The sequence below is a fragment of the Plectrocnemia conspersa genome, unplaced genomic scaffold (genome assembly GCF_051122295.1).
Source record: "Plectrocnemia conspersa isolate PC_06_02 unplaced genomic scaffold, ASM5112229v1 ptg000013l, whole genome shotgun sequence".
In the NCBI taxonomy this organism is placed as follows: Eukaryota; Metazoa; Arthropoda; class Insecta; order Trichoptera; family Polycentropodidae; genus Plectrocnemia; species Plectrocnemia conspersa.
In genome coordinates, this window is record NW_028277177.1 from 9812376 (window position 1) to 9838621 (window position 26246).

General features: G+C 26.2%; 1 protein-coding gene across 4 annotated transcripts in view; it reads left to right on the forward strand.

The window, feature by feature from the left end:
* Positions 1-26246, forward strand: part of sona (sol narae metalloprotease) — a 100932-nt gene that overhangs the window by 18546 nt on the left and 56140 nt on the right. For all 4 annotated transcript variants that reach the window (XM_088201319.1, XM_088201318.1, XM_088201317.1 and 1 more), the window contains exon 2: positions 19787-19867. In XM_088201319.1, coding sequence (XP_088057445.1) covers positions 19799-19867 — 69 coding nt within the window. In that variant the 5' untranslated portion in view covers positions 19787-19798. The remainder of the gene's footprint in view (positions 1-19786; positions 19868-26246) is intronic.

The window sequence follows — 26246 nt, forward strand, 5'->3', positions numbered from 1 at the left end:
GATTTCTTAAGATAATTTTTAATCATACATATTTTTTTCTTCTTATAAATATTGAGTTATGATTAAAAAAATCCACTGCTGTGTACTAAAGATTCTCGTGTTTGAGAAACACTTCTGCTTATTACAAAATTTAAATTACTTTCTTCGCAGAATTCGTAAATGTAAAATATAAAGGAAAATACTATTTATTTTATTATAATATGATGCATAGAATATATTGTGTAAAACGTATTTATGATAAAGTTATTAGTACTAAATTATAATTATTGATTTTTAAAGTAGAAAAGATGACATTTAAAGAACAAAATTGCAATAAAACTTTTGCTTGCTTAGTGATAAAAATATTATATTGCGGTATAGCAAGTTTTTATATTATATAAAAATACAGATAATTTAAAATATGTTAAGCTTATTTAAATACTTTTTTTACAAACTAATGGACATTATAAAAAAGTAAATTAATACAATAATATAATAAGGGAGAAACTCGCTTTTTTATCTTTGCTTAGATAGCACTAGCTAAATTTATATTAATATTATTAGTTATATTTAATTTATGTTTGCTAACTGTTAAGTTAAATAGCAGGAGATTTTTGCATTTACCTAAATACATATTATAATTTGAACTTAAGCTCTGAAAAATTAAATAAAAAAGTAATTTGACTATGAAAACTCAAATATTTGAAACAGAAAGTCCCTATGAAAACCACAAAATAAAACGCAAAAAATAAGCAAAACCATGCTAGTAAAAAAGTAATTGAAATAGTCTAAGAAAATGTATAAAAAAATTATGTTCATATTTATTTAAGATTTTAAGATTAAAAATCATGTAAATTCAACATAAAAAATGACTTATAGTATCCATTTTAAAAACTATTGTTAAAATAAAACATATTAAAGTTAGATATTTTATAAATAAAATTGCTGACATATTAATAACAGGACATTATTAGAAAAAACTAGCTTGTATTTTTATATATTCATATGATATTTGTAGCAAAAGATTTAATCACATTGCGATATTTATTAATATATTTTTAAAGCGTAATTTTGATAAAATATTAATACTAGAAATTATTTCCAAAAGAATTTATTTATACATATAAATCGAGTTACCCCTAATTTATAGCAAAATTCTGATACAGTTTATCGAGCTACTTTTAATTGCACCATTAAACATTTTATTGCAATTAAATAGATGGAATAGTTTACTGTTTGTTTATTTATATGTTTACGCTTTAAATATAAATAAAGATGCAGTACAAAGATGCAGTTTTGCGAACAGGGGGATGGCTTTACCCCAGATCTGTTCCATATTCACTTAATATTTTATTTTGGCCTATTCAGATTGAAAATGTAAGCATTTAAAGACAATACATTTTTGATCTCCATAAACCTTCTAAAAGGCGATTTTCTTATTGAAGTTACGCAAAAATATGCTTAGATCATTTCACCACCTGGATCGACACTTTTCTTTGCTCGCTTGTAATGCAAAATCATGTCTATCTTTTTTCTTTTTTTCTTCATTAGAATCATAAAATTTTGTTGAGAGTTATATATATATATATATATATATATATATATATATATATATATATATATATATATATATATATATATATATATATATATATATATATATATATATATATATATATATATATATATATATATATATATATATATATATATATATATATATATATATATATATATATATATATATATATATATATATATATATATATATATATATATATATATATATATATATATATATATATATATATATATATATATATATATATATATATATATATATATATATATATATATATATATTATATATTTTTAAAGACATGCAATATCCAAATTAGATTATCTGGTTTTCTCTAATATTAAAACAATTACACACTTCATATTACAAAATTACTTACTATTGATATGATATGAAAAAAAACTTAAAAATGGGGTACTAACATCCCCCGCTTCGCACAAACTGGTTTAATCAATCGTCACTCAGCCTGGTTTTCAATATATATATATATATACAAAAAATCTTGCTGGAAAAATATATTTTAAGTAGTATAGATCGTAGGTTGATCTTGTGTAAATCTAGTAAATTACAAATGATTTATGTATTTTTTCCGTTGTCTTAAAGAAAACTATTGTAGTTTTATTTTGGGATTTTTCAGAGCGACTTTTTGCTCACAGTTGTTTAATGCTAAACCTTAGCTATGCTCTAATATTAATCAAGCCTCCTAAAAACAGCAAAGTAAAAAAAGTATAATTTTTATTAGAAAATGCTGTGGTTAAAAATAAATCTACTTATAAATAAAAATAGAAGCGAGTTTCTTTCATTCTTAAATATGCATTTTTAAGTTTTTTCCTTTGAAACTTTAACTTTGACGAAAAGCTTAAATATACATATGCTAAGATTACATTTTTTATCATGTTGTTATGTTATCTATATAAATTATAAAGAGGACTCTAGCAAAAAAATTATTTAGTTAGAATTACATTAGAATTATTAAATATTTAATAAAACTTCATAATTGTTTTAGGAAAATAAAATATTAATTACCTTGTATTTTATACACAAATGTAGTACTTCAAGATACAAGCAATGACATTATTTTTACAATTTAACAGAATTTTAAAATTAATATTAAACATTGCAACAATCATTTCCCTAAAAGATAAATTGTAAAAATATATTTCTCGAGTCAGAATTATGTTTGATTTTTTTTGTTATACTATTAAAATTAATTAATAATACATTAATTTTCTTTTTTATATATTGATAGAAAAAAAACATATCAAATGTTAGTATTAAATTCAATTTAACAATTTATTATTCTAAAATTATTTTTAGATTTTTCCTCCATATATTAATAAAAAAACTCCTAACCAATTATAATAGTGTTAAATATTATTTATTTTGTAGTACAATATATATTCTGTAATAACATGTGTATATATGTGCAATTAAAATTCACAATCGATCGTTATTGGCATATAATTAAAAAGTTGTCGTATTAGCTCATTCATTAAAACTTAGGTAATATATAAAATAAATATAGCTCGGTACTAAAAAGGATTGACCTCATTATACGCCACACAACCCACTTTATCGCTTATTTAGTGATTATAATACATACTGTAATTAAAAAAAAATGAGCGATATTTTGACACTAGTTGTACATATAGTTATTTTATTTTATATACATTCTAAAAGCATATTATATAATTTTCTTTAAAAATAATAAAATAAATACATTATCTTTAAGGATGTCAAATGGATTGTTTGTCTAGCACTTTATGTCCTTATTAACGATATTCAATAAAATCTGTTTTACGCAATCTATTATATTTCCAAATTGAAAAGTACTTATAAAATCGACGTTTCAACAACAAATATTGGCATTACAATACGAATTAATATTAGTTCTTAAAATAGAATTTTTAATCGAGGTACTTGAGTTTGCTGCAGCAAAATCTTTCATAAAAGAACTTTTACATGCGAATCTGATTATTTCTGTCTGTTATTTACTTTACGTGCACAATCGCGTGCGTTCATATCGCTAATTTAAGCTTTATATACGACCATTATTACGTCGCTGATCGAAAAAAGTCGATTCGACGTCGATATAAATCAATTCAGCTCACCGCACTTGGTCGATTTCGGTTCGTTAAACGCGAATTATTGCGCAAAAAGCACTTATTCCTGGAAGGAGGAGGCTCTCCATGTGGCAGATCAGATCCGGTGTCGTCTGAGGCTGCTCATTCCCATATCAGTCCACATTCCGATTTAATGATAAGTACGATGAACCCAAGACGCTCCCAAAATAAATATCACACAAATAATATTCGTAAAATATAGAAATTAAGGTTATGCAACTCTTATGGTTTATCTATTACTTGTGATCAAAATTAGGAACTGCTGCTATTATTTTATTGATCTATAATAGATACTTAATCATTCAATCTATATTGTGTTTCAGTCAGTTTTTTTAAAGTCACACAGTAAAATATTAAACGTATTATATCCACTTAATTAACAGGCAGAGTTAAATGCGACGGTCGTTTACTTTGATATGTGAAAGTGAGAGGATCTATCCGGCGAAGACGTTACGATTCAGTTTCCCAGATTATTGAGATACATCTAGAGGCCATTGCCGAGGCTTTTCTCTAAGCCGCCATTATTATGGTATTATGCGTTTTATATAACGCTAAATCGAGAATGTAGGGTGACAGGTTACTTGAGATACATGAGAAAAAAATCATAATAGAGATCGCGATGCGGATCTCTGAATTGAAAATTTGTGTATTATCGAATAAAAAAATCTTTTGCGCAATCCAAACAATAGGTTAATAATCGTACGTGGAGATTGGGCAATGGCATAACTGAAAAATCCGCATTATCATACATTTTCATGCCGTGGAAACGTGTAATTGACCTAATGCGATCTTTCCTATGTATGTACTAGTATATGGCGTGTGTAGGAAATATAGCTTTTCATCGGATCAGTAAGCCATCATCATCTTTGCTGCTCTGTTGGTCTGAAAAATTGCTCGGAAACTAAACACTTTTCCTTTTATTTCGATTTGCACAATTGTAAGTTGCGTTCCTGTATGTGTGCATTTCCTGTAAATAGAGATTTATTTGTATATATATATTATTTTAAAGTTTATATAGCAATATTAATATATATACATACAATTGTGTGTATTGATCAATTTTAAATAAGTATATGTTTGTTCAGTAAATATAGGCTTTATAACTTAAGCTAGAGTAAAAGTTAACCTACAATTCAAAGTGAAATGATAATACTTTCGTACTGTGAATGGCCTCCTTACAACATTGTTATAAAGCGAAAGATCTTTTTTGAGAGTAGTAGTAAAATAATTAGATTTTAGCTAGCAATAAATTGTCAAAAATAAATCTGTCTTTAATATAATTATTATTATTGAACTAAATAAAATAAAATAAGAAGCTACTACTTAAATTGTAAACTTATGTTTTTTATTATATTTTGAACACAAGATATTTATGCTTTAAAAACCATTCATGGTTAAATTCTTAACGTTATTTTAAATGCGGATATCTCAAGAACTGCTAATGTTAAATAAAGTAAAAAATATTAAAAGTAAGGTTATTTAAAATATAATAATAAAAAAATAGTGTAAGATTAACGGTTCACAAAATATTAGTATTTAAAATATGGTCTTGCTATTATAGAATATTAAATATTTGTGTCATGAAAATAATCATAATTTAATTATTTTTTGTATTCTATTTATAAAATATATTAAATTAATCTTCTGAACTAAATAACGCGTATTCGATACTGCGATTAATTTTACATACATACATAAATTAAAACATTTTTTTATTGAAACAATTAAAACATTACATCACTAATCACCGATAAATATATTATTAAATACATTTACGAATGCAAATAGACACATAGCTTTCACTAATATATTTATCTCTTAGTTAATCGAATCAATTATCAATATAACCACATTAAATAATCTATTTTGAACCCGAGACGATCCGGTTTACTCTAACGTTACACACGCACGCTTTTGCAAAATTGGTGTCATTATTCATATAAAATTTTCAAGGTTGCTTTCACTGCGAAGGCCTGTTGAATTGCTTACATAATGTTATACAAACTGAATGCATTCGTATATGTTAGTCGGTGACACGGTCATCCATATAATATGTATAAAATATGGCACGATTGAGCACTGAAACGATGTGATAATAGCTCGAGTAGGACATTCACAATCATTTTTATGGTAACCCGGATATTTAAGTAACATTTTATACATTTTCACCTTTAACACTGTCCGACAGTTGCAGCACTCTGAGGCAAGTTTCAGTCGTTGAGCAAAAGGTCAGCTTTAAGCGCTTGTGCAAGTTTAGCATCACGAGCAGGATGCTATACCGAAATCCGGACGGATTATTGCCAAAACAAGAAAAAATAAATTTAATGATCAAAGAACATGTTCTTACTCACTTTAAACACTTAGGTCAGATCAGGCTTAATTATGGCAAGGGTATGCTTGCATATCAACTATAAATTGTTCAATACGAATTTATATATGAGAAAAAAATATCAATGAATTACTTAAACTATGATTCAAGTGTTTTTTTATTCAGAATAAAATCAAAACACTTCTTAATACAACAATAATATTAAACTTACTAACTTGTAAAAATATTATGGCAAAATGTAGCAAAATTCATACACAAAGTCATATTTTGCAACGAGCAAAAACCTAATCCTTTTAGCCTTCTATGAAGTGTTATTTATATGAATTGTTCTCGAGTACCAAAAAAGAAATGACTCAGTCAAATGTTGTCATCAATTCTAAAAGTGTTATGTTTGTTAATATTTTGGATTAACTTATAGAGGAACTCAAGAAAGTGACTCTGCCCTTTTTCCATGGAAGTTTGTTGTAGAAACTATGACAAAATATATAGATTTGAATTGTAGAAACATTAAGATTTAAATGCACCTTTTATACTACGATATCAGGTGACAATATATTGTTACATAAATCGTCATTCATTTGCATATTAAACTCTTTTTACAAGTCTGCAATTTGTAACGTATCTGACATTTATAACGTTACGTTTTGATAAGAAGTAAGAGTCGAACATGATGTTGTATCACAAGCGAATCTTTACTTGTGTTTTTGAATTATTAATTGATAATACTTCCTATGCTTCATAAAGTAAAATAGCACTTTTAAGTTAAGGTTCTTATAGTCATAAGATCTTTCCCAAGAACGACATGACAGTAAAAAGTTTAAGAACCTCACTTTGCGTGACAATATGTAGTGATTTCACAAGCCGCTCGTTCAGATCGGAATTCCATAGCTGGTGTTAAATCGTCATAACTCTTGAGGTCGAAATCTAGAACTTGGTCTTCGCCTTCGAAATCCTGTCTTTGGCCCTGCCTTATCGTGGAAATGTAGAGCTAGGCCAGAGCGACGTTTCGAAAGGCTTCCAGTGTCCACTTCGGTGACCGCCAATTTAGCATTCAGTTCGAGTGTTTGTACTTAGATTTTGCAGGACGATGACCTTCCACGTGTTTTATTATCACCTAACTTAGATTCTCAGATGTATACGATTGCGAGAGACGTGTTATATAAAAGCGTGTCGAAACTGTGTCATATGAAAGATGGAGATTTGGGGACGGGTTGAGAAATGTTAATCAGTGTTTGAAAATTTAACTGTGTGCCTTATTTGTAGATAAGGTTTAATTATTTGCTCTAAATAAACCAGTAGGAATGCGTGGTATTGCAATGATGTTTTTTTACACTGCGTAGCACATTGCTGTGTTGTATAATATAATGTTTATGTACAGTATCATGATAAAATTAATTTGTTTGTACCTTTTTTATAGTATTTTTTTAATTCTATTATTATTATTTTAAGAATTACATAAATAATACACTGTGTAGCTTTTCATCAATCAGAGATATAATATAAATATATTATACAATAATAAAAATAGAGTATGATGTGAGTTTGGATCAAACGCTTTTTATTTTTGTTAACTTCTGTTTTAAAATGCAAAAAATTAAAATAGTTTTTATTTTTTAAATTATGTATAGGTATAATAGTAGCAATCTTAAACTTTTCAGGTATTTCTTCTGCATAGAGTGTTTTATTTATTTAATAATTTAATTTAGTTCCTATTATTTCCTAATTTTCTTTAATTAAATTTACATATAATTCATCAGTACTGATTCCTTTTTTTAATTTATATATTATGTTGTAAATTTCTTCTAAGGATACTAAATTAAGGTACTAAATTATTAAACTTAGGTATTTAATTCACAATCTCTTCTATAATCTCAATTATTAAGGATCTTTATATATATATCCATCAATCTACTTATTTATTATGTCATTTCTCGGAGTTGGATTAATTAATTTTTTTATTGTTTTACACATTTCATTTGGATCATTCTTTATTTCATCTATCGATTTTTCATACCATTTCTATGTAGTTATTCTTTGACTGCCATATTTCTACATTGTTGGTATGTTTTCCATTTTTCATTTAAGACTTTATATTGTACTCGTTTTGCTCTCATTATTTAAAATATTTGGTATGATTCATCTCTTTTCCTTAAAGCATTTTTTACATCATCATTAAAGCACGATTTTGGGTTGCAATGATATTCCGTTTTAAAATTATGTTTACTTTTTATTTACCAGATTGTTCCATATAATATTAACATCCATGTTATCTAAATTTCAGTCACATTTTTGTAATTCTAATCTTAATTTATTAGTTTTTTTTATTGTATCAATTTTTTTATTTATTTCAACGTCATTATTTTAACTGATAAATTGTTGTAAAAATTATTACAATTTTTAATAAATATAGAGAGATGTACTTTTATATTGCCAAATACTCTAAACTCAAATATTTGCCTCATATTTACGAATATTCTTGAGAAACAAATTATACATAGTTTCTCGTTTTTTTCTGTACTTGATCTGTACTTGATAGATATTTTTTATTATTTAAATATATATTTTGTAGAGAATTATAATAAAAAAAATCTATATTTAATCATAACTGCCAATAAAAAAAATATTATTTTAATTAGAGAATGTCTCTTTGATACCTACTAGACTTTAAACATATTTTGAATTAGATTTGGCTATCTAACCGGAAATAAAACCTAGGTTGTACCACAACAAGAACATGTATTGGATCAATTGAAGGCTTAATCATATTGACATATTGATTACAATTTAAAAAATAAATAAATTGCTTAATAGAATGAATTGAAAATATATGTACATTATATACATATAAAAAAAGTTAATTTTAATATTAAATACAATAAAAAATAATATGTTATAGATTTTTTTAGTTAGACAGTTAGATTTATACAAAAAATATTTTTGTAGTAAATTTATATACTATATATATTTATTATTTTTACGGTTTTTCTTAAATATTTATTACATTTATTTAGCAATTAATAAGCATATGTGGAAAAAGTTTTGTCAACTTAAAATTAATCATCTATAAAAATGTTTATATTAATTATAGTATATGAATGATTGTAAAAAAATAATAAATATAAACATTATTAAATATCGATATTGATCATTTCCTCAATCAGATTTATTTAATTATTCATCACAGATTTATTAGCATTTTTTGACATTCACACTTTTTGCACGCGCTTAAAATAAAAGCTCTGACAAATGTGTGATCAAGGCCTATCGACTGGTATTTGTGGTATATACCTCATTAAGAGCTATATACTGTATAGTGTACTTCGAATCGGAAAATCCTTGAAGTTGTGGTGGTTAAAAAGGAACGATTTGCATAGGCAATTTGTTAATTGCTTGCACATATCCCGGTTGATGACTTCTGGTTAAGTCGACGAAGGTCGAGTGTAACCGGAGAAATTATTGTCGTAGAGACTCAGAGGTCGTGTTTTGAGAAAAATATTATCTTGCTCAAGCAGACGTATAAATTCGAAGGGACTGTGTACTTTCGTAAGGATTCGAATAAATAATAACGAACTTTATGAAGCTTTATATAAACAAAAAATCGACGATTATAAACAGTTTCTATTAATATATATAATAATATGATAAATTACTTAGAAACTTGTATATTTGATTAGTTAAAGTAATTATTTTATATTATTTAAAAAAATCAGTATTTATATTAAAATACTTAAAAAGAAACGATACTTATATATAATATAAATATTCCATATATGCGCTCTCGTCGTTTAAGACGTTCATCCATCGCCAGCTATTTACGCGAATAGATTAAGTCAATTAAAGGGGAGTTAATACAAAACACACATTACACAGTGATGCACACATTCTTCCACTTTCTCTTTCTTCTCATCTTTGTACGGCCAAAAGAAAGACGTCTTTGTTGCGTCGCCTTTAAAACAGTGAGAACTGTATAAGAGAACAAAAGGCCAAACGAAAAACTATAACAAATCTTTAGTGAAATTCAGATAGAAATAAGGACACGTTGCCAATATCGATTTAGCATGTTATTATTTAATAGTTAATGTTATATAGACAAAACCTGAATCGGTTGCATACGCCACATATGTGGACCAGTAACGTGTTTAGCCTAGGGGCGAATATCTGCTATATTTTCTTCCTAGTTGGCCAACAGTAAAAAATCAGATTTTCCTTTCGTCATGTATATAATATTAAATTATTTAATAATTTTCTCGCGTTGGAAATTTCACTTTCATCTAATAACTTTATTTCTAATTTGCTTCCGAATCAATAAACACTCTCGACATTGAATTTTATAAATGGGTATCGGCCGCCAAGACGACTTTGACTTTCTATTTAATTTGTCAACAGTAAAAATAGCTATATTTTTTATTATTATTATTATTTTTGTTGAAAGAATGCTGAAGTATGACAGTAAAATATATTTGAAATGTTCGTCATAAAAATATTTAACTTTTGTGCCTTTTATACATGGGATTGTATTATGTTTCTGAAAAGGGTATGTAATAAACATTTGCCAGATTCACATATGATAAGTCTTAAACAATTAAATAGTTTGTGAAAATTGTGCAATCATTTATTTTATAATATAAAATTTCTAATACAAGCTGGTACATAGTTTATTAATCCATATTAAGAATATAATTAGTTTAAGAGAGTCACTCTAGTCATATTAACTTGCATATACTTACATACATAAATTATAAGGTGATTCTTCAGAAAAGTACACACATATAAACAAAGAACTTATTAAATTTAAATTTTGCACATATTCTAAAGAGTATTATGTATGCTAAAGCTGCGAGTGGTGTAGGGTGACTATATTTTCCTTGTGGTCCTAAAATTTATAATATATGAATAGGTATATTATAGGCTTTTGAATATATAACTATATCATCTATATTTCCCGTAGGTTCCTTTGGTTCCTATAGTATTGTAAGACTAGCATATAAATAGACATAATAGAAAAAATGAGAAAAATTGTACAATGCTTGAAGTGAAATATTGGCGAGGTTTAGTAGCTTTACTATGCTTACCTTAAGATCGTGAAGTGCAAATAAGTGAAAATTAAAATGGATAATTTTTAATATAATTTACTCGTAAATGTCTTTTTCTCAAGGTCCTCAAGTTCAACTAGGCAAAATTTGCTTAGTTTATGGTTTTAAAGAGCTTATAATTTCTTTATTTTGGTATAGCAAATAATATTAGCGAGGTTGTAGTAGTGCTTACCTCAAAGTCGTGAAGTGCAAATAAGTTATTCATATAATTTAAATTTATATTAAAGGTTAAATGTCATAACCATTTTTACTCAGGGTCTTATTATAAAGACCATTGAATTTATTTATTTTGATCACATAGAAATAGACTTTGTAGCACAACTGAGATAAATTGTACAATGGTTGTGGTGAATTATTTTTGAGGTTTAGTGGCAATTAAGTGCAAATATGTGAACATTAAAAACGGATGATATTTAATATTTGCATTTAAATTAGAGGATAAGTTAAGATTTTCCTAACTAGTCAAAATTCACTCATTTTATTTCTTCAGGTCTTTGGAAGTTATGATCTTAAACGATATGTACAGTAGGCTCCCCAATAGCACGGTAAAATGGGGAAGTGCTATTTGAATGCCCGATACTGAGTGAGTGAGTGAGCCAAAGGTATAATATTTCAACACACGCGCCTGATTCAGTGTTTTCTAGTCCCCCAACTACATGCATCCAAATAGCACGTCCCTAATTTACCGTGTTATTGGGGAGTCTACTGTGTATGGATTAATGAGTATATGATCGTATACAGGTATATACATTAAAATGCAACTTAGAACAAATGTACAATGCCATTCAAAATTACTATATTTGTATTAAGGGTCCGGGAGGTTAGAGTAGAATAAATATTTACTGCCGCAAATATTTTTGATTTATTAGTTACAACAAGTGTTGTAATAAAATAAAAATTACCTTATAAAGTTATAAGGTAATTTTTATTTTATTATAGTTATTTTATATTATTGGAGTATTAGGAGAAATAATTTTTTTATATTTCAAATTTTCCGTAATTACAGATGATTTTTAAATATCAAAAAATATGTAATTTCACAAATACTAAATTTATTGAGGTTTTAATTATTGTTAAAATGATATATTATTTTTTATTATTTTGGATAAATATCTTACCAATGTGTATATTGTTCTAGTTTATAAAATAAATATTAGTTTTGTTGTTCATTAATTTAACCCTGATTATTGTCACACTATTTATGAATATTATAGTTGTTGATTGTGTTTACTTAGTTGTAACGAAAAATTTACAATTGATAAATATTTTTTTTTAATTAAACTGTTAACCCAACATCTTGTTATTGAATCACTTGAATTATGTTAGTTAATATCAATTGTTTTAGTGCATATTTTGTGAGAACAATATTTTAATATACATAAATAGTAATAGCACAATTTTAATTATAAACAAAAATCGATTTTGCTGTTTGAGTCATAGGCCTGTATTTTAAATACTTCTTATTTAAAAAAAAAAAAAAATTAGTAAAGCAGCGCTTCTATATACAATATATTAGCATGCAGCTATATTGTATCATTTACATTATACATAGCTACAAGTTTACATACAAATACATACATATTTATTTAGCCTTATATTTGTATGCATAAACAGTTACTATGTATGTGCTACGATACGTAGCGATCCACGTGTTCGTGCCGAGTCGAAAATCTCGTAGATATTTTATAACAGTTGTTTCTGCTCCAGTTGCGGCTGGATGCAGTCGAGATTCAGGTTTGGCGGTAATCGGCCGCCATTTGCCGATGGCCTTATATAACGCCAGCTCGTTCAGTGAAAGTAAAATTTTATATAGTAACACAACAATAAGCGTTGATATAACGGACGCCGTTTAGCCGGTCTCTCAGTGTTCGCTCCGCGTTCGGTTTCGCGTTAAAAAAGAAAGTAATACACAATCGGCCAATTTTGTCAACTGCATGTCCATAAACGTGTGTGCGTTTTGGGGAAACTCGTGAAAATTCTCGTATATCATATTTTTTTATAAAAAAATTAGTGTAGCATAAAAATGACTGGAGAAAACTAAGGATTATCAGATACAAATTCAAGAAAATATTTTTAAAGCATTTTATTTGTAATTATAAGACTGACTTGTGAATTACACATTATTATAAATAGAAAAAATTAGGTGATAGATTTCAGGAGCAGTTTTTTCTTTCGCACAGAAGAAACAAATTTTCTTGTTAATTTTAATATTATTTAACTTTCAGCTTTTTCACTAAATATGTATGCATCTATAGAGATGTATGATTTTTAGTTAAAGTTTCAGTTAATCAAGTCTTTATTACGTCGCTTAAAAGCGACTTTTACATTCTAGTTGAGGTAATAAATACATATTTAATATGAAAAAAGTTAGCTGTATCATCGTTTCAGCATATAGATTGTAATCCAATGGCAAAATATGCTTTTTTCCGCATAATTTAAAATATCTTGAAACACTTCTTTTTGATTGGAATCGCTTACCAAAATATTTATAAGAACTATTTCTTGGTTTAAATATTATAAAAGTAATGCAACTGATTTTATTTCGGAGCATATTGCGCGCAGAATTTCAGCAAAGAACTGTTCTTTGTTGAAATTCTGCACACCTAGAGTTTTATTATAACGTTGTTTCTATTGCATCTCTCTATATATAAATGTACATATATTGTATATAAAAATTATGTTTCTCGGTTATTTATTTGAGATATTCTGAAAATAAAAATATAAAGTCCAGATAATATTCCTCAAGTATTTTATTCAAGATTCACTTACCTTTAGCTCATTCAGTTTTCTAAAATAACGGTTGATTTTAAAAGGTGTGAATTAGAACTTATTAATATTTTTTATTTCCATCTTTACTAGTAAATTTATATAGAAAAAAAAAAGCTTGAACATTAAATACAGGTTATTAATGTTATAAAATACAATAAAAAGTGTCAAGTTATTTTATTTAATTTAATAAACCAATACACTATTGCTTCAAACTTTCAATCAGTACGAAATATATTTTCTGCTAAAAACATCCTTACTTAGGTTAAAAATAATAATATCAGTAATTGATAAATTTCACAGTTGCACAGTAAATATCAGGAATTTATGGAATTTCGGTAATTAAAAAGTGAATTATTTTTCATTATTTTGTTTGTCGTTTGATTACCATAAATATCATAAATATAAGAAAATAAATTTCGCAAATTAATGAATTTTTATATTTTTATAAATTGAAAATTTAAGAATAAATTACTACAAATATGAACGATTGGATAAATATTTTAAATAACGAATTGTTAGTATTAAAATATTCGTAATAAAATCGCAAAACTCGTGAGCTTATTTGTATATTTTACAATTAATTATTTATATCTAATCATATTACAGAAAACACATTTTCTTAATTAATTAAGATTATTTAATATACTATTTATATATTTTATATAAATTAAGGAGATGTTGAATCGTATTTTCGTTTTCAACATATGATTGAAAAATGCTTGAGATGTTGCTTTTTATAATGGAATTATTATAAAGCATTACGCATAAAAAACATTTTTTCTTTATTTATTTTAATAAGTTCATCAGTGATAAAGAATGGATTTATACTCATATTTTAGGTCACTGCTATACAAAGAAACAAATTAGAAACTAATTTTACCCACAAATTATTTGCCAATTAAATTAAACAATCGTGTAGATATTTTGTGTTTAGAATTTCAGATATCGATCTCTTAAGAATTGTATATTAAACAAATAATATTTAAAATTTATGTACATATATTTTATTGATTATCTTTGAGACAAATAATTTAAAGTATTAAAATACAATTAAAATCAATTAAGTCCATAATTTATACCACCAATATTAATTTATTATGATAAATAATAATTTTATGTTATATATCTACAATGAAACTGTACTAAACAATAATTAAAAATACATTAATGTTTAATACATTATATGTTATTATAATAAAGTAATTAGTTTAACACTATTTCTTGTTTTAATTAATGTGCTATTAAAATTAGGGTAATAAATATAGAGAGAATAATAATTGTAGACCTTATATAAATGAAGCGACAGAAAAACGAGAATAGGTAGAGAAAGTATTTTTTTTTGATAAACGCTATAAACATTTATAAAAAAGTAACCTAACTTTATTGAACGTTAATAAAATATATTATTTGAATTAACCTGTTTAATGTTAATAATATTTTAAGCATATTATTAAAACATTAAAATTCTTCAGATAGTTTCGATATGATGGTACTTAAAAAGATATTTTTTAATGAGAAATTAATCTTACATTAGTAATTTTTAAATAAATACAGAATCCGACGTATTAGAGCAAAAATTAGTAATAAATAAAATATTATAATATATCACTATTAATAATCAAAAATGTTTGATTTACATTGTTTTAAACATAGCTTTCATATATGTTTAAATGTTATACTTTTTTATATGTAATATGATATTTAATAACATTACGTACAGCGTAACCGTTCTATTTTATTATTATTAAATATATTTTAATGTCAAGATTCTACTCTCAAATACCATAGCGTAATCTAAGGATTGCGTGAATTTGATAACCTAATTCAAAGCAACAAGGTCGTAACACCATAATCACAATCGTAAATTGCTACCGAGTGCAGTGAATATAATAGGAAAAATCGTTTCGTTCATTCTGCAGCCACAGATTATATGATGATATTTTCGCCCAAGAATCGTGACTAATCCTTCGTTTGAATGTCCAAAGACCCCATTGTTTTGCAAAAATCAACTTATATTCTTTGTCTGCATTTTTAAACCAACCTCATAAATAATTTTTTGATCAATGCAATGTATGATTATCGAATTAAGATGACCTTTGAATTATGCGAACAATATACATAATAATAACGACGTATAAAATGGTCATTAAGCATTTGAGATTCAAATCTTTCTGATTGTATCCCAAAAAGTCTCAACAATTGAAGTCTTATTTGTTTTATTATATGATGCAAAAAAGTGTGTTATTGACACCTTGAAGGCTGTATCGTTTAGCCATTGTTGTTAACCAAAAAGCGATCACAATGCATGGAAATGCCATAAAATGGCAATTTTGTATGCGCTATAAAATAATACGTTTTTTAATATCCGTAATATTATTGTTACACAATAATTTGCCTATGTCCGTCGAATCAAATTTTAAGCGTTTATTTAACACGGATGTAATAAACACTGTACACGATTTCTTTGTATCTAATGTGATAATTACTATATTTGTGATAAGCGTAGTTTGATTTTACCCAATGAAATTTTTGTATTTTATTACAAAACAGTGATTTATAGAATTAATACTGTTTAACGTAATAAAGCACATAGCATATAAATTAAAACGACTTTTTATTTTAAAGCTAGCGTTGATTAATTGTCAGTTTTATCAACAAAAAATAAAACAAACATAACTCACTATATATCGGTTACAAAAATACCGGTTTTCATAATATGCATATGAATACATTATAATCATAAATATTTTAAGTAGTTTTTTTGTGTTTCTCTAAAATCCGTCAATTTCCTATATACTGTACTTTCAAGTTTTTTACGACTGAAGCAAAAAGTACCAAAAATACATAAAGCAAAAGTTAGACAAGTTCATTTTCACCTTTCACTTTCATGTAAGATTGTGTACATCACATCTCGACGTAAACGTCAAAATATATCCATTTTCCTTCAATCAAACAACACGTGGAAAACTCAACGACCTTATACCCTATAATTAACCTTTTATTAATATCTCACACTCTTCCGCATGCAATAAACACAATGCAATTCAATCATTATCTCATTACAAAGATATAATATTAAGCGTCGTTTAATATTTACGATTATCCCACGAGTCGTTAATAAGTATGTTTATTTCCTAGAAGATCAATTGTCGTTTGATATTCTTTTGACATATTTCTCTATAGCGAAAGAGTATTATTTAATATAAAAACGTCAGGGATTGTGTGGTATACTGAATAATTAGCTATATTTGCATAATCCTTAGAATGTTGGGTCAAGATCATGATGATGTGTTGATGGCATGATGAATGATACGACTTTTCAATAACGTTTCCTGCTTGGGATGTTGGGATGATGCATAATTTTTAAATGCATGACTTAAATAAGGTTATATTTTAAATGATATGAGTAAGTAAGATCTACATATCATTTTAATTATTTATGTATATGAAATTAGGCAAAAAATTGAAAGGTACACTACTTAATTTTAATTAAAGTTACATTTAAATATCATTTGTATATAAAACAATATTAATTAACTGTAAATAAGAAAATTGTTTGTATATGTATATATTTTCTTAAGAAAGTAACGATTTAGCATAAGCCGAACATTTTTATTAATTTTGTATATATAATAATAATAATAATGGATTATTCATTATTTTCAGACCTACGTATATATGAAATTCAATTTATTCATACATTGTCAATTTAAAAGCATTTATATGTTAATCTAGGCATACTATCATTTAAATTTATTTAGGTATAATTTACAATAAATTAGGCTACAGATTCGAAAGGTATAATGCACGAATTAGTATATTAAAAAGGGCTACATTTAAATTGCATTTTATATATATATATCACGAATAATTAATTGTGAATAAGAAAATATCTAATTATCTTCGCATTAATGGTGTGTATATATATATATATATATATATATATATTAATTTTAAAATTATAAATTACTATAATATGTGAGGTTATTGTAAAAAAATTGTTTTGAATGTATGTGATTGTACATTACGAAACTCTTAAGCATGGCCAAAGAATAACAGTAAGCTTTTATTATGAAAATTTGCACAAATAGAATAATATATTTCTTTAAGACAACAACGCGTGTTCTTGTGTGCAGAAAAATCTCGTTAAAATAAAAGAACGCAGCTGAAAAGTTTTATCTCATCCACCATTTTCTCCAAACCTTGCTCCTTCCGACTACCGTTTATTTCGGACAATATGTAAAGAGAGCTATTGGAAAATTTTGAATCAAAGCCTCTGATATTTTATGCTAATGAAATTAATAAAATATTTTTCTTTAAAAGAAAATTATATTTTGAATCCTTAAAATAAAATTTTAAAGTGATTTTTTTTCTTATAAAAAAATACATTTATCGGGATTACCTAAAATATATATGTGCATTTATGAAATTAATATTTAATTAACACTGTACATATAATAAAAGATTTTTTTTATTAATACGGGCTACATTTAAATGCCCATTTTTAATGTATGTATGAAAATGTAATATATAAAAATTGCTAACTAAATATAAAAATTAAAGTAGCACTTTAGATAATAAAGCATATTTAATAATAGGGGCTACATTTATCTGCCCATTTATAGTATGTATTATTTTAAGAAAATATTTTCATTATTACCTAATGCTTTTTTATAATAAATAATAATTGAATAAATATTTAAAATGCTTATATTACAGCAAGTGTACATAACACAATCATATTTAATGACACATACATTATCTATTTTTAATATGTAATATTTTAACTATTTTTTTATTATTTCGTGTTAAATTTAATGCATATTTGTATATTAAATCATAATATATTTTTAACAGTATGAACATAATATTTTTCAATATTAAACTAAAACTATTAACAAACATTTGTATTTATTAAAGCTTATTTTTAATTTAACAAAAAAATGAATTTTATTATGTAAATACCTAATATATAAATAATAAAATTGATATACAATTGCTTAATATAATACCATTTATGTGTAACATAAATATGGTGTAACGAAAACGATTTATGTCTTATTTGCTGTAAAGCAAACATAATTGACTCATAGCATTTTTTTTAAAAAACGAGTTATACATCGAATAATGTAAACAGAGTTTTCTACAAGCATTACTATTATTATAAATCGTTTATTTTGATCAGATATTAATCGCGTTTTATGAATTTTACAGTATTGTTCTCCGGTTAAAAGAGAAATAGCGAATCTTGAGCAATGATCGTGCGAAATAAAATTTCGTAACACTCTTACGTTCACACGATACTTATTGATAAATTACGTTTTGTGTATGTGTGTGAATGTAGTAAAATGGATGAGAATCACACACATTATAATCTCTCTTTCATGCATAAATATACATTTAAAAGTTCATCTTCAAAAGCCTCATTTGTCACCGTTTGATTATTTTGTTTTGAAACCGATCGACCTCCGCGAGTTATTTATGTTAATAGGAACAGATTGACGATACCTGGAAAAAATAAAACAAACACATAAGATGGTATAAATTGTCGATGTTATGTGACAACGGAGATCTTTAAAGAGCTCACTTTGGAAATAATCGCATTTTGTTGAATGGCTTTATGCGAAAATTGCCATTGTCCATTAGCGATTTGTGCGAAAAGGGTTCATAAAAAAAATATTTAGAATTAAAATTATACATAAAAAAAAAAGATTTTAATCGAAATATTTTAGAGTACTTTAAAGAAAATATCATATTAAAATAAAATTAGTTGTAGGTATATATAACTATATATAAAACATGTATTAACCTAAATTTAACAATTATTTTAATCGTCTTAGCTCTAGATTTATTTAAATTTGTATATATTATTATTCATATATTTATTTTATATTTTGTTTTGTTTTTTTTTCAGTTTTCTGCTACCATGACGCCTTTCCGATGGCTTCTGCTGCTTGCAGTCTTCTTGCCCGCTATTTCGGCCTTAAAAAAAGAGGTAACTTTCATCATTGCCTTTATTGTTCATGTAAACGACAATCCAACAGGAACTTATCTCTTCCTGTCCTGAATAGTTGACGCCATGAGAAACGAAGCAAACTTGTTACACTTTCACCTTCATTAGCCGCTTGAGAACTAACTTGCATGACGATTCAATCACTCATCGTGACACTAAAGTGTTATGAAAAACTCCAAAAAATTACTGCTTTGACACTAAACATAAATTTTGACTGGCGTTCATGACCAAAAAAAGCGTGTGATGCAACCGACGCATTAGAATTTCTTTCCAACTAAATACCGTAACAAGTTGTTATTAAACTTATTTTCAACAATCATCATTATTAAAAAAATGGTTCAAGTTACATAATTGAAGTAAACTAGGCGCCAGTTGAATTTTCTCTTACCAGGCTATTAGACGTTTAAGTGGCGTTAACAAATTATATACTTAAAAAATAAGATCCTGTTCTTTGCATGGAATATTTGCATTTTTTTTAATATAATTTTAAATACCATAATATGTGTATAATAATAAAAATAGCTATATGGCGTAGTTACATGCTCAATTATAGCAAATTTCTTACATAGATTTATAGCTAAAGGCAACGATAAATAAATAACTTATTTTCTTATTGAAATGAATGATTGTTTGTGATGTTTTTTTCTTGCTTGTTATGTATCGATAGTAGAATATGTTAGGCGCCATTAACTTCATAAATTATTATAGTGGTTTTTTAAAGCATAAAAAGCATAAAAAAAACTATATACTAGGTTTATCTTAGATAAGACAGTGCAAAAAATGTGATTTTTCAGCAGCAACAATTTAATGAAGTGATTCTATCATTTTTTCGCCACATTACAATATTTTTTGTTGAACGTAATCACATATTATTTTTTTCTGTGATTTAATAAAAAAGTATAGTAAATGCCGGAAACATCAAACATCAAATACTAAATACTTATATTATTTGCATCTGTACATAACGATGACTTTCTCGCATCAAGTGAAATAAAAACGTTGAAAAAGCGATCGAACTATTACGTGATAGTCGCTTCACATAATGGAACTACAATTTTTTAGTCAATAAAAAAATCATTATATAAAAGCTGCATAGAGAAGAACACTTTTGTGTTATCGCTGACCTTTTTTCGTTCGATCAAATGGTACAAAGTTTAATTAATTTCGCAATAACACTGTACTTCCCACATTACATATTATAAAAGGTTCTTACGTAACGTATTAATATATTTTTATTATATTATATAAATACCCTTTTGAGTTATAAATGATGCCTTATCACTATTGATGCGAGACAAAAAGTTATGATACAGAAGAATGATATTATGTAATAATTTTTTACTTCCTGGGAAGATGTTCTCTTAATTATGCATATTGTTGTTCTATGAGTACAATAGTCACACAGAGAAAGTATTATAACACAGTAATAATATTTTAGTAACATTAACTTTAACCTAAGATAATATTAAAATATGATGTAATAAAAGTAGCCATATATTTATTTACAATATGAACCAATAAATATTAATGGTCATAAAATACTTATTTTAATGCATTATTAAACTGACTATATGTTAAGTTTTAGAATGAAATATGGTATTAGAAATTATAATTTATTTTCTGCGTTCTATTATTAAAAAATCACGTTTTATTTAATCTATAGAATTCTGAACAAAAGTTTGTAATGTGTTTTTCTTCAAGTAAAAAATAAATAAATACCTTTTTGGGATCAAAGGTTTCATACAATAGAAGCAATCTTCACTCAAAAATATTGTTGATATTAGGTTCACAAATCCTTAATTAAAAATATATGAGTTAAATAAATATTTTATGCTGGAGATCCAAAAAATGGTTCATAAATCAATATACTTATAATGTACTAAAATTTCAAATGATAAATATATGACTATATTTTTACTAAATATATTACTATATTTTTAGTACTAGAATTGTTTCAGAGAGTTGACATGAAAGAACTACATTCCTACTTGCACTTTTGGAGGTTTTTGCCAACTTTTCCCCTACCCAAACACAGATAGAATTCTCAAAAACGTAACTACAAAAAATTTGTACATTCACGTAATTAAGGAAATAGTTTATACTTGACACTTAAATTTAAGTGTGTATCAATTTCACCTGTAAATGATATTATGTGAAAAATATAAATTGTAGTTTTTATTACCAATTGATATAGATTATTATTTGTTGTAATTGCTATTAATTTATGAATTTACAATTTACTCGATTAGTATGATATTAAATAATATTAATCTTCAAATATGATATTATTTAGTAAGAGGTAGTGGGAACGTTAATCAAATATTTTTTAGGTGTAACTACATTTAAAAAGGTTTAGGTTTATTTTAATTGAAAGGAGTGTTAATAAAATAACGGTTGAGTTAAAATTAATATATCGGAAATCCATTCGTCCATTTCTCATAAAATTCTTCCTGTGTATTATTAATAAATTAACACCCTAATATTAATGATGGCATAAATTTTTTAAAAAAAAACATATAAACACCACATTGTATAAGAATCATAAAGATCTTTATTGATTGTTTTTTTCGACGGTATTTAATTATTCAAGATTAAACTGCGCGATTACGTACCGGAACAAATTTGGCGGCGTGCGTTAAACGTATAACGTTAACACTTCCTGATGATTCGTTACGCCCGTTCGGCGGGCTGATCAAATTATTGTGTTGACTTTAGTGTTTTTTATTATCCGACAAATATTTTTCTTCCCGATTCTTTCTGGCACAATGCGAATTCGGTCTTTTGTTTCGATCTTGGCGAGGTGAAGAGGTCAAACCGTGTCTCTGTTGGCATTCAAAAGATGTTATCCGTCCGTGAAGTGACCGTTCGATTTATTCGCTCGCAGCAATAACGCACATTATTCATGTCTTAGTTAAATGCTAAGTTATTGTACAGGACGAGGAATTGTAGTTATGGGTAGGGCCATTCATGATTGTTTTTGCCGCATCATTACGAAAATATTTTCTAATAATTATTATGCCATATTTGTGTAATATTATATACTATATATTTGTTATTATTAAAAGCAATTTTATACGAGGTTGAAAAAATATTATTAAACTGTTTTTCGATTAAGGGTGCTAATAACACGTTATCTACAAAAATATAGATATTTGAATTTGATTAAAGTCTCAATAGCACCATTGAATAGTCAATTCAAATCACTGTAAACATGTTTATCAAGACTTTATTTATACTGATATAAAAATAAATAGCATTGTATACAGCAATTACTCTCAAGTCATGTTCAGTTGATAGCTTTCAATTTAGTTGAGGTTTCATTGTAAATATAATATAACATATTGCATATTTTTCTATTAAAACTCTATAACAATTAACTATAGATAATTTTAATAAATTAAAAATATTTTTTGATAAATATCTTATATAAATTTACGTCAACCATTATCGTGTAACCCTGAGTTGTTCTATTGAAAAAAAAAGCAAATCTATACACACAAGATCTCCGTCAACAGTGGCGATTAATTATACAAATACCGGCAGAAGCGTATTGGCGTCAAAACATACAGAGATGATTAATCTCGGCATATCCTTTATTATTGTGTTTTACAATAAAAAAATAATAAATATTCTCGATAACAAATCATCAGTTCGCTGAGCGAGTCGAATGCACACGTTATCTATATGCAATATGACGAGTATGTAAATCGCTTCCTTTGTGTAAGGTGAGGGCACGAGATGATATCGACATCTGACAATTATTATATTAAAATAATTTTTCAACCTCGCATAAATCTTTCGGCGGTGTGTATTATAAAAAAATCTAAAAGTTATCTACCGACAATTTTATCTGTCGTCGTTAATTAATCGAAATATAAATGTAATTGTCTGAAACGCGGAAACGAATACACGCACAAATAACTTACTAATTGATTGGTTGAATGAAACAATGTAATTATTTCGGTATTGAATAATAGAATCAGACAAGGGCATCTTTATTTATTATGTAATAATATGTTGATTTAGATAGTTATTACTATTATATTGTATATGTAATTAATGTCCTCTCATTATAATTTTAATTGCGAATCTAAAACCTTTACCTAATTATAAATAAAAAATATGATCGTTTCTATACAATATATTTTTTTATTTGTATTGTATATATAGAGGAAATGTATCGGATATGAGTTTTTTTATATTTACAATAGTATTTTTTATATAAATGTTTCTGTAATGTAAAGTAGAAATGAAGGTGAACTACTGATAAAAATATTATAATTACAAGCATGAAACAAAATTAGGAGTCATATCAAAATTGATGTAATTTACTCCTTATAATATTTTGTATAGTTTTTTTTTCATTTTAAGATGATTGTTTTGTAGAACAGTAATTGCAGTTTTATCTAAATTAAAACGTCAGTATATTTAATTTTTTTTATTTTCGGTTCAGAAATATCAAGAAAACTTCCTTGAGAAAATACCTCAATTAGAGTTTCTGTCCTTTAAGAATTTTCATAGATAATGCTTACAATATTTATTAACAATACTAACATTAATTCTTAAATTATTTCAATGGATAATTAAATTGCTTAATTGCTTAAAAATATTTCTTTTGAGAAACCATAGCCAACTAGGATAAATATATTAGTAAAAATACTTATGTAGTTTTATATCATCAGTGAAAACCACAAAAAAATCTTTAAACTAATTAATTATTTCATAATCAAAACCAATCAATATTATTTTACTTAAAATAGATCTAAATTTAACAAAACTTAAAACACAACATTGCAAATATTAATGTTTATTGCTTTAACATTGATATAATGAGACATCTGTATTTCAATATATGGTACATACTGTAACGTTTTAAAATTGAATTAAATTGATGAACTACAATTGAGTTGTGTAAGGTTATGGCCTAATTGATTCAGATAGATGTGTAGAGTCGTATGAATATAACCAGTTTTTTTAGTGTGGTTCGGCGCTTAATCGCGCATTGATATCACTTGCGTCAATTCTATACTTTTCCAAGAAAAATTCATAATTATATAAACACTTTAGACAATAAATTCACTGTCAATGTTATGAGACGCTTGTCAATGTTGAAAACACATCCATTTAGTAGAAAACATTGACGCAATCGTGGTCAAAGCAAAATTGTTCGTCAAACGATGCTTGTACATGAATAATGAGTTCGGCGGTCTCACTTGCTACACTTTCGATTTCATTAAAACGAGCTTCGAGAGCGTCATGCCATAATTTCACAATTATCAACACTTGAAGAGGCGAGTATTTGTGTTTACATGCTTAGGGATGTCAGTATGATTTATTCAGTGCGTATGTGGGTCATTCCATATGTAAAAATAATATTAAAATCATATAGTTAATATGATTGTTTCGCTCAATCGTTCCAATTTGACGACTCATATTTCAATACAATAAATCGAGTTGCGCAAAGATTTTCTTTAGCGATCGGTCCCTTTGTTGCGAGTGAACTTCTTTTTTCAACAATGTCATTGAATCGTATTGAAATAATAACAATAAAACCGCTCTGTCGATGTACAATATAAATACGAAAAGTCAAATGCGTGCATAATAACGCAATTTCGATTTTCCGGCATTCGCCCGTATAAATTATATAAACAAAAAATATTACAATATGATCTTTAATAGTCGAACGAAATGGAAAGTAACCGTTTTGGGCAAGTGATTATAATCAATAATGCACGATCGATCGAGCCTTGTGTGAACTATGATATAAATTGTATAATATAAATGAAACGCTTATTTAAATTTGTGTAAACATAGTATTCAGTGAGAAGATTCATAAAGATCTTTATGTCTTTGTTTCAGTTGAGAAACAGTTTGTTGTTCAGTGGTGTTCAAATGAAAATTTTCCATATTTTCATACACAATTAAATAAATCATGTAACAGACCGGACAACAACGACATTGTGCAAGCCCAGAATGACTTACCATTATGCAAAAAAAATGTTTTACTAGAAAAAAGTATGCACATATGTGTGCGCACATAGACTCAAAAGAACAACTTTCTAAGAAATTAGATAATGTCTCTTTTTATATGCCTATACGTATAGCATGCCATCGACAGATTGTTTCTCAATTCTTCTGATTGATATTGTGTGTTAATAAAAAGCGACCCGCGACCTCACATTGACAATAGATTATCGATAGAATGAAACGATCGACGCTTGAATGAGTTGACATTGTGACATATTGCAAAATAGTTGTGTACTATTCGATTATAGTGAACCTGTGTTTATGTGTCATTATATTAAAATATATTTTTTTTTATTATATGTTTCGACATATGTTGCTCTAAATCTAGAATTTG